Below are 11,074 nucleotides of genomic sequence, written 5' to 3' on the forward strand. Positions count from 1 at the left end.
TTCGAAAAACCAAGGGCAACACTTTCTGCAGGACTTGTTCATTTTTGTCCTTTCTCTTCTCCATGTTTATTCTGATTAGAAAGCACCAGCAGAGAAATTACTCATATGTGAAAACCTACTTGGAAATGAACCTGTGTCTGATTCTAATTCTGAAGAAGATGAAGGTCAGAGGCATTCCTTCAAAGCTAGGGAATGACCACATAAATTATTAGCCCTGGAACATGATAAAGAATATGACTCTGTGCTTAAAGACGATTCAAATGATATGACTTAATGCAAAGAATCGGAGGTGCTATACTGGGTTCTCTTTTAACTTTTGGTAGCATGACTTCACTGGTTGGCACTGGTGGATGTTCTTACCTAAGCTGCCCTTCTATCTGACTTCATTGGCAGACATGTACAATACACACAATGCTTCTTAGTTGATGGCATCACTTATAAGCTTTAGTCCACTGATGCTGGCAACTGTTTTAATATCCTAAGTGGTCTGGACTGTCTCACAAACTCCCAGAGGTACCATACCCAGACCTTCAGTCAATACAGGCTGATGGACTTCCTGCTCTCCCTCAGTGCTAAAAATATGTTAGACTCAGAATATAGAACGTCTTGTGTTATGTGTGTCTAAGAAGCTGACAATCACAGTATGATAATGTGACAGGACTAACCATAAGGTTCAAACCTGGAACGCCTGAACTGACTGCTTTTCAACTGATCAAGTGTATTATAACAGCTGGCCAGAGTCCCAGTAGGCGAGATACCAAATCAAATCAAGGGACCAAGAAGGCCTATGATAAATGTTATTTTTTAAATTAAAGTCATCTTGTGATTAAAATTTAGGTTCGAATTAAAATAAGAAATATCTATGTATGTATGTGTATACATGTGTATGTATGTACATATCCAATTTCCCTTCGGGGATTAATAAAGTCATCTATCCATCTATATATCTGTAAGGGAATTCTTTTACTTCTCTCTCACTGTCCCTTGAGATTAGGGGTTGACCTTGGTCATCGTAGAAGGTAGCCAACGATCATCTGGGCGGTGGTGACCACCCTGTGGAGACATTTCTTCTTTGCTACTGTCGTGAACTTGGCTAGGTGAATTCAAATGCATGACTCGAGTCGGTAGAGCAGTAAACAAGGTTTATTCCAGGCAGAGGTCGGTACACAGAGAAGCAGTAAAACCAGGCAAAGGTATCCAAGATGTGAGGCAAAAAGACGAGGTCAAAAAACAAGCAGGGATCAAACCCTAAGGAGCTATAACTATGGCTGTGAGAAATGCTGGTATGTGAGGCTGGGAACATCGACGAACTGGCAACGAGACAGGACACAAGAGGGTATATATACACAGGGCTAATAGTGATAAGGAGTGATATGAAGCAGGTGCGGGAGAAACAATCAGGGATCAGGTGCACACAGACAAGGAGGGGGCAGGGCAGACAGGAACTTGGGACAGAGACAGAGGTGAGTGATCACAAAATAAAACAGGAAGACAAGACATGAAACATGAGGAAAAAATAAAACACTTAACAGACAAGGACCATGACAGCTACTGTGTAGCTGAGGAACCACACACACATGCAGTATGTCAGCATGCTCCCTATGGAGCAGCGGCAGAAGGGCGCAAGCAGTTTCTGAGTGAGGTGGTTCTGCGTGGGGTCTCTTCTGTGCCCTCTTAACCAGCACTGTGGTGTCAGCTCTCCAGACCAGGTCCTCCTCTCTCTGGACACCCAGAAACCAGAAGTCAGAGACCCTCTCCACACAGTCCCCGCTTTTTTTTCCTCCTGTAGTTGATAATCAGCTCCTTTGTCTTTGGGTGTTGAGGACCAGGTTGTTCTTTGTGCACTGCACCGACAGCCACCCCACCTCATCCCAGTATGTGGCCTCTTCCGCTGCAGAGATGAGTCCCACCACCGCTGTATCATCGGCGAACTTGACAGTGATGTTGGTGGAGTGGGCATGGGTGCAGTCGTGAGTGTAAAGTGTGTAGAGTAGTGGGTTCAGCACACAGCCCTGTGGGGAGTCGGTGCTGAGGCTGAGAGCTGTAGAGGTGTGGGGCCCACTCTAATCCTCTGGGAGCAAGCCAACAGGAAGTCAGTTCTTACAGATTATGAGTTAATGGATATATGTATGTACATGACATATGTATATGAAATTATAATTCAATATCAGAGATAAATTGCTAATTCATGAGTTAACATGGAATATGACTGTAAGATTAATAATATGAGTTAATTAATGAGTAGTAGGGAATGGGTAATAATAAATAAGTGGATACTTCTTTCTACTCATTTCCAACAAGCAGTATCTCATTTGTGTTGTTTACGAGAATTTGTTTATTGAATTTATTTTAAAGATTTGCATTTTCTTCATTTTCATTGTTTTTATGTTTCCTTTTTCTGTCAAAAAATACTAATCATAGAATGATTATAATCATTTTACAAATTTTAAATTCAATATTAACTCAAAAACTAGTGTATGTATAAGTCTATGCCTAAGCACTACAAATTCTTACGCAGGCACTCATCATTTAATTACATATAATTCTGTAATATACAGATCTAACTCTGCAGTGTAACCTTCGCCAGAATAAAATTCTTTCATTGCCTCCTCAAGTGAATAGTGTAATTCACCACTAATAATACACACAGAGGGAACAGCATTCATTTTAAATGCTGCATTTTTCAGGTTAAAATGTTCTAATAATTTGGGTTTCCAAAGAAAACGTATCCATTCTATTTCCATGTTTTTGACCTTGTATATTCAAGCTGTACATTTAGAGGTATCAAAGAGCTGTCAGCAGTAAATGTGCCAACCATGAATAGCATGACAGTTGTGATCTGTCTCCCACAGGTCCCCTTTACCCTGACAAATCATTAACCACTTACAAATTACAGCCATTTTTATACACTCACTCCCATTTTGGGTGGCTCATAAATGATAGGACAAAGTAACACAATTACAAATATAAGCATTGTTTTTTTAATACTTGGCTGAAATTCTTTGCAGTTGGTGACTGAATGAAGTCTGGAACCCATGGACATGACCAAATGCTGAGCTTCCTCCTTTTAGATACTTTGCCAAGCTTTTACTGCAGCTGCCTTCAGCTGTTGCTTGTTTGTCGTTCTCTCTACCTTCAGTCTTGTATTCAGTAAGGGAAAAGCATCCTCTGTTGGCTTGAGATCAGGTGACTGATTTGGCCAGTGAAGAATATCTCATTTCTTTGCCTTGAGATAATCTTGGTTTGCCTTTGCTGTATGTTTTGGGTCATTATCGCTCTGCAATATGAGCCATCATTCTATCAGTTTTCATCCTTTGGAAGAATCTGAGAAAAGTGTAGCTCTAAACACTTCAGAATTCATCCTTATCAATAAACACCAGTGACCGGGTTCCAATGGCAGCCATACCACTGCCTTCACCATGTTTGACAGATGATGTGGCATGCTTCAGATCATGAGCTGTTCCTAATTCTGGTACAAGTGTATCTTGATTTCATCAGTCCAAAGAATCTTATTTTTTTGAGTGTTTTCTGGCAAAGTCTAATGAGGCCAGTGGTTACCAGTGGTTTAAAAATGGCTGTAATTCCTAAATGGTTGATGTCACACTTTTGTCAAACCCATTGAATTAAAGCTGGAAGTCTTCACTTCACTCACACCTTGAGCGTTTCATTTCAAATTCAGTGTGGTGGTGTACATAGGCCAAAGTCCAAAAAACTTACACTCGTCCAAAAACATATGGACCAACCAACTGTTGACCAACCGTATTTTTAAATGTTCAAAAAATGACTTTACAGATGTTTTATGAGGACAGAAATGCATTCAACACATTTGTTAGGATATGTATAATGAGTTTTGGCAGCAATGAATGTAAACATAACTTGTGTCTGTTTACAGGGGTCCCTTAAGTTATGCTTTAAGATATGGAAACATTCTTGATAGAACACAATTTCATAGGCCAGTCACAGGCCAGATCTGTCTTTGCCAACCTTAACCTTATGGAAGTAATACTAATAATACTAATTACTTGAGGTGCCCTTTAAAATGTAATGTTAAAATGAACATTATATTAAAAAAACTATGTAAAAAAATTATGTGGTTCTTAATCATACAAGCTGAGGTTAATTGTTTCAATTTCTACACAATTTTACACTGTACACAGGCAATGAAGCTCCTGAGTCAGGGCAGTGTTTGCTCCTGAGCCAACTGTGCCAGTTAACTGGCCTCTAACTACAGCAGTGGCTGAGCACACTGTGAAGCAATGGTCTATAAAATTTGTTGTAATAACCACTTACTGTCAAATGTTTTCCCTCTAAATTACATAAATTGGAAGGATACAAGAAGTACACATTTGGCACCATGCTAAACTTTCTTACTGTGCTTGATGTTCCTTTTTTATTGTTTGGCACAGAGTTCCCTCCACAAAACATGGCCTCAAGATCAGGTAACAACGCAGGAACCATATAAGAGGTTTATTACTATTACAGTTTTTAATATGTATTAGCATATTGCCAAACAAATTTACAATTAAATTAACACACAGTACTTGCCACACAGACAACCTTGGGCCTTCCGAGCCTGTAAGGGTTTTGGTGCAGGACAACTGCTTGTTTTGCCGGGTTGATAATCCATCCTTGGCAGAAAGAAATTCCATAGTGATCCTGAAAGAGGATCAGTCTGGTTTAGTGCTGCTGAGTGCTGCTGCACGATGGATCTGGGTGCAGTACTGCAGAGGGACATCCAGACCCACGACAGGACCCACCACACTGAGCCATGACAGCACATAGTTCACTGGCCTGCTCAGACACACACACACACACACACACCACACACAGGCATGCAGTAAGTATAATGGACATGAAAGATATCTAAAAATACTGCATGAGGTGAAGTGACTTAACGTTATTTGGCTTCCTAATTGACGTAACCGTATCAGCACAATGATGCTGGTGTCATACCATAGTTATTACATCAACATAGGTTTAAATCTAGCTTCAACTTAATGCAAATGCTATAATTTACATGCAGCATTTCAGTGAAATGAAGGGTCTCCTGCACAGTGTAACACTAAAGAAGTTCAGAGATACAACTAAGTTGCATTAAACAGTTTTTAGATAAGTGAATCCAACACTGATTCTACCTGTGTTGGTCCTGAGCCGCATTCACTATTGGCCTCATCAACTCCTCTGTTCTACAGGGGTGGAGCATAAAGAAAGGCTGACCCAGCAGAGGATGCTCCTATCACACAATACACACAGAGAAAACAGAGCTTCAATGAGGAAACTGAAGATAAAGCTTATGGCTGCATCTTTCCTGGTTTTACCTGCAGAGTGATTGTATTCAGAGGACTTGTCTGAAGTCGAAGCCTGAAGTTTGGATGGACACAGCTCCAAACCTCCTCTAATGATAGACTCCTTCCCTCTAACATGTTGACACAAAAAAGACAACAAAAATATGAGAGGGCATCAACATAAAATACTGATGTGAAATATTGCTGTATGGATGTAACAGGGTATTTTTCAAAAGAAGAATTTTCAGAAATTAATGAGAACTGTTGACTAGTATCCAAGTCTAGAGGTCCAACCAATGACAAGTGCACCCTGCACAATGTGTTACCACGGCCCTGCCCTGGAGCCAGGCCTGGAGAAGTGGCCCGTCGGCTATTGGGACAAGGAATGTCACCTCACTGGTTGGGAAGGAGCCTGAGCTTGTGCGAGAGGTTGAGAGATACCGGCTAGATAGTCAGGCTCACCTATATGCACAGCTTGGGCTCTGGAACCAGTCTCCTAGAGAGGGGTTGGACTCTTTTCTGGAGTTGCTTTGGGTGAAAGGCAGGAGTGGCTTATTTACTTATTAGCCCCATGGCTGTCTGCCTGTATGTTGGGGTTTAAACAATGTGTGGCTCGGGCAGTCGCGAAAGCAAAAACCTGGGTGTGGGAGGAGTTTGGTGAGACCATCGAGAGAGACTTTCAGTGAGCCTCAAAGAAACTCCTCAGCCTCCCTGGGAAAGTCTGCGCCAGGGTGTTACGGGCCATCCAATCTCTGTGTTGCCAGAGTGAGAGCTTGGTTCGCATTGCCGACAACAAGTCAAACTCGTTTCCAGTTTGGGTTGGATTCCATCAGGGTTGCTCCTTGTTATTGGTTCTGTTTATGATCTGACAGAATTTCTAGGTGCAGCCAAGTGGTGGAGGGTGTCAGATTCAGTGGCCTAAGGATTCCATATCTGCTTTTTGCGGATGATGTAGTCCTATTGGTGCCATCAAGCGGCGACCTCCAGCTCACAGTGGCATAGTATGCAGTAGAGTGTGAAGCGGCTGGGTTGAAGATCAGCACCTCTAAACCTGAGGCCATGGTTCTGAGCTGGAAAAGGGTGGATTGCCCACTCCAGTTCGGAGAGAGAGAGTTGATGCCCCAATTGGAGTGAGGGTAAAATGGAGCAGGAGACTGACAGGCGGCACAGTCTGCTTGATGCGGATGCTGTATCCGTCTGTCGTGGTGAAGAGAGCCGAAAGGCTAAGCTCTCAATATACTGGTAAGTCTACGTTACAACCCACACCTAAGGTCACGAGCTGTGGGCAGTGTCCGAAAGAAAAAGATCGCGGATACAAGCGGCCGAAATGAGTTTCCTCCGCAGGGTGGCCGGACTCAGAGAGAGGTGAGGAACTCGGACGTCCAGGAGGGTCTCAGTATCTAGCCACTGCTTCTTTGCACCAAGAGGAGCCAGCTGAGGTTGTTTGAATGCCTCCATGATGTCTTCCTGGGGATTTGTTTCGAGCTTGTCCATCTGGGAGGAGACCAGGGGGCAGACATAGGACAAGATGGAGGGATTATATATCTCGTCTGGCCTGGGAATGCCTTGGTATCCCCTTGGAAATGGCAGGGAAGAGGACAGTCTGGGCTTCCCTGCTGAGGCTGGATTTGTGGACTGCTTTTTGCAGAGTTTTGAGTTTTGCTTAGTGCTTGTGTAATGATGGCTCCTGCTACAAGCTTATGCTCAGCTAGTGACTTGATTGGTGTATTGGTGGAATACATAAGACTCTGTCAGACACTTTATCAATAAAATAACAACAAAGGACCGCATATGGGAGCACACAAGTTTTTTTTGTGGGTATTCAGGCTGCTTCGTGTTGGAGTGCTGCTTGTGAACTCATCTGCCTGGAAATCTCCACGCAAAACTGTTCCAAGTTCCACTTATTACCAAAGTTTATAAAACATCCTATTGCCGTTGATTAATCAGTGAAGGCATAAAAGGACAACCTCTATTTGACTTAAGAAAAATGGTTTCAAAACATTTCAAATAAAAATCAACGCATTTTGCAGATGCATACAAATGATGTCACTATGCTTCAGATGAAGCATATTGAGAGGTTGTGTGCAACAAATTCTGCTCCTTTTCAAATCAAACAATCAGACATTCAGATCTGCTTCATGCAGTGATTGGTCAGCTATGTAGAGGTGTGTGAGATTTTATGTGAGCAGCAACACCATGAATACCTTTGAGGAGAGACTGAAATCCCTGTTTGTACGATTCATTCTGTCTGAATCATAATAATCAGTTACTTTTGGAACTGCTTTTCAGTGTAAGTATCAAATCAGATGGAAACAACACTTCTTTGTACACTTTGGCAAAACAAAATTAGTTTCAAGTATAATCAGGCTACGAAAATTGCACCACTAACTCGTCTAACCTCTGCCCCATGTTGACATTCATTCATACCTTTATCACAATAACACAATTATGTGACTGTTAGAATTGGTGAGAAGTGAAACTGATGATTTTCTATTCTTCCTTTTTGCTAACTGGCCATGGTATAAACTCATTAGTGCAGTTCAAAGTGTTCTATGATAAAGAAAATAATACATGTGGTGAATGGAATGCAAGTCCCCTTCATATGGTGCTGCTCATTGTTTTTGCATCATTTATTATTCATTACACAGGGACACCATCTTCTGCATTGTTATTGTTAATTTCTAGCCTATATGTGCATTCATAAGTTCTAAATGTGATTTTAAAATTGATTTCATGCATTTCATATTATCATTATTAAGATATTATGATTACTATGAAAGCAGTGATTATGTATTACATGAGGCTGGCCTCTCGCCTGAAAGCAGTTTAACTGTCCAAAGGGTTCCATGTCTGACAACTGAGTAAAACACAGTCAAACCTCTCAATATAACCAAAAAACCATCACCATCATCATCAAACACATCAAACAATAATAAGTGACAAATATTTAAATGACCATGTATGTCCACAGGGCAGAGAATTACAGTTAGTGCAGCGGTATATGTGTGCTTTGGCTGTCTCACATGTAACTAACCCAGAGTGAAGGCTCTGAAATAGAGCACAGGAGTACTGTAGCTGCAGGAGTACAGGATGTGATACTCGTACTGAAGTACCTGGCTGCTGCCTTCAGAGACCGTACAGACTCCATCGTCTTCATCTTCATCGTTCATGTCACTTTTAACGCCGTCATTATCACCTAGGGCAACAAGAACAGACTGCAGAGGAAGAGAGGTACAGAATATAAAGTAGTGGACTACGGTCTTCATGTGTCTGTCATTGAATTCAATCTGTTGATATGTGTGTTCACTGCAGCAACTTTCCCCACATTATTTTACCTTTACGTGGTACTATTTACAAAAAGACCTGGGGGTGGGGCTCGCAGCACTTAACACTTTTCACTGGCTAGGTATTCGCAGTGCTTAATTTCAGACACAATTTCTAAAAATGTGCAGCCATGAATCAGTTTACGTTTTGTTCATTGTGCTTGAACACATCAAGACTGAGTTTCAGAAGAAAGCACACTACAGATGGATCGTAGTGTAAATGTAAATGCAGTCATCACTTTTTCATAAGACAGGGGAAGACTTTCTTTAATTTTTTGGAGGTTTTTCTCTGAACCTGTAGTTTGTCCAGTAGTTCCAGGTATTTTAGGTGGTAAGTTTTATAATAAAGATTTATCTTATCTTAGGTTTGTCTTATCTGTGTTTACTTCGAATTGGAAGCCTGGAAAAACTTTCCATTAGGAATTAGTAAAGGTGTGTGCAGATTATTACATGTGCTTCAACATTCATTTTAATACAACTGACAAATTAGAAGTATTATCTACTAGTAAAGGCACTGATGGAAAATTGAGCTGATGATATCTGATGAATGTTGCCATGTTTTCCCACCTGTTCTTTTTCCAGTATCTGCTGATCAGGCTGGGAGTGACAGGAAGTGTGTGGTTCTTTCTCTGAACTTGATCCTTCATGGTCCCACACTGGGCTTGAGTCAATTGTGACTGACCTGAGAGCAGTCTTCCTCAAGTAGCCCTCCTCTGTACCCTGAACTCAGATCAGAGACTACCATTAACCACATTAATGGAGCATAACAGGTTTCCAGGCCCTGTCTCAAGGACAGTGACAGTAATGGACCTCCTCACCTGGACTGCTTCCCAGGTCCAGCCGTCTTTCAGCTGCTCCGACTGCTGCAGGAGGAGCAGACAACAGCGACGAAAGTTCTGCTCATCCAGCACATAATTTGTCATGTCTGCAAGGGAATGTGAAGAAAGCTTTATTGATATGGAATAAAACACCTTTTACTGAAGGTGTGTGAAAGGTGTAGAGCCTTCGTACAGTTAAAACAAGCACGAGCTGCTTTACCAACTGGAATGTTAAAGTAACTGGGAAGACATTACAGTACCTAAACTGTATTGATGTATTTTCTATCACTGATCAGTAGTCATATAGATATTCATTTTCATACTTTACAGCAAATGAGTCAGTAGCTTTGTAACTATTCCATACTACGTATTAAAAGCAGTATTTTTTTCATTTTCTGAAGCATCTGAGCTACTACCTCACCATCCATTGTTTTTCTACTACTTAAGTAGAATATTACTGGATTTTTTTTTAAATACTTGTAGCTAATTTCATTGTTTCGTTATATCTGTTCTGTTCTTTCAGTAGTAAACAAGCTAATAGTAAACAGTAGCCAGTAGTAAACAAAGTTTTGGGTCAAACCAGGAAATAATAACAATGTTACATCCTTCTCGGCTGTAACTTGCTGAAGACAAAACATATTTTTATCGTTTCACAAAAGCGAACAAACTGAATGATATCATTTTAACTGTAACGCCACCTCGCAGTTCTGGTGTAAATGTGACAACTTTCCGCAGTCTGACGCTAATATGTCGTTGCCCGGTGAATACGGGGGCTCCGACCAAAATGAAGCCATTTAAACAACCAAAATACAAGTAAATGAAACAGCAGACACAGGCAGAATTTGTATGACACGGTCTGAACTGCACTTCCTTTCCGAAACTATATTACTTACTGCTGGATGACCGGTTTTGAAGAAAGCGCAGTTGTAGGGCTGTTTCTCTTCCGGGTTGTGAGATCATGTGACTACTACCGTCACCATTAAAAGGTATTTATCTGTCAAACGACAAATGCATACTGATAGATCTCAAAAATGTAAAAGAATTGCTCAGTGTCAGAAAACGCCTTCGTATAATATGAATTTCATTCAAATAACGTTTAAATGTCTTTTGTTAGTCTTTCAACTGCCGGTTTGTAGTGTTGATTATCTGTTCGAACGCTAGATGGCAGCAAATACAACACTAGAGAGTTAGCAGATGTCCACACACGCTTACTTTGACTGATATCGATGTTTGACATACATGTCCAATGAAAAGCTAGAACAAGGAAAACAACTGTGAATAAAGGTAGCCAAACATAAACATGTAACTTCAATGGAGAGATGTAGATGAAAAAACAAATTAATATATATATATATAAATACATATATAAAGTAACAATGAAATCAACATATAATGTCAAGTGTTTATGTAAAATGTATAGAATGGAGAGAAATAAAACCTGAACATATGTACAGAATATGCATATGAAACATGTACTACCTGCATAATTCATATCATTTGGCAGTGAGGGATGTTATGTGCATAATAAAAACATCATATTTTAAACCATAAGTTGTAGTTAAGTTGATGTTGTAGTTTGTTCCTGTACTTGAAAACTTGACAGTGATGGATCAATAGAGGATGGAGTAAAACTGGATCGATCAGCAGC

At 40.7% G+C, this 11,074-nt stretch overlaps 1 protein-coding gene across 2 annotated transcripts; it reads right to left on the reverse strand.

The window, feature by feature from the left end:
• Positions 1-1,128: 1,128 nt before the first annotated feature.
• atg10 (ATG10 autophagy related 10 homolog (S. cerevisiae)) lies at positions 1,129-10,487 on the reverse strand. 2 transcript variants are annotated; one of them, XM_046409213.1, is made up of 7 exons: positions 10,320-10,487; positions 9,427-9,533; positions 9,176-9,328; positions 8,320-8,500; positions 5,319-5,416; positions 5,136-5,233; positions 1,129-4,791 (listed from the first exon to the last, which is right to left on the reverse strand). In XM_046409213.1, the coding sequence occupies exons 1-7, from the start codon at positions 10,384-10,386 to the stop codon at positions 4,668-4,670; spliced, it is 828 nt and encodes a 275-aa protein (XP_046265169.1). In that variant the 5' UTR covers positions 10,387-10,487; the 3' UTR covers positions 1,129-4,667. The 2 variants fall into 2 exon arrangements, with proteins under 2 accessions (XP_046265169.1, XP_046265170.1); XM_046409214.1 differs by lacking the exon at positions 10,320-10,487 and adding an exon at positions 10,125-10,313.
• Between the last annotated feature and the right edge of the window lie 587 nt (positions 10,488-11,074).

Source organism: Scatophagus argus, chromosome 13 (assembly GCF_020382885.2).
Source record: "Scatophagus argus isolate fScaArg1 chromosome 13, fScaArg1.pri, whole genome shotgun sequence".
NCBI classification, from domain to species: domain Eukaryota; kingdom Metazoa; phylum Chordata; class Actinopteri; family Scatophagidae; genus Scatophagus; species Scatophagus argus.

Coding starts and splice junctions, on each gene's coding strand:
- atg10 (XM_046409213.1), bottom strand. CDS start 10,386: ATGATCTCACAACCCGGAAGAGAAACAGCCCTACAACTGCGCTTTCTT. Junction 9,329..9,426: donor GGACCTGGGAAGCAGTCCAG/GTGAGGAGGTCC, acceptor ATCTGAGTTCAG/GGTACAGAGGAGGGCTACTT. Junction 5,234..5,318: donor TGAATACAATCACTCTGCAG/GTAAAACCAGGA, acceptor ATTGTGTGATAG/GAGCATCCTCTGCTGGGTCA.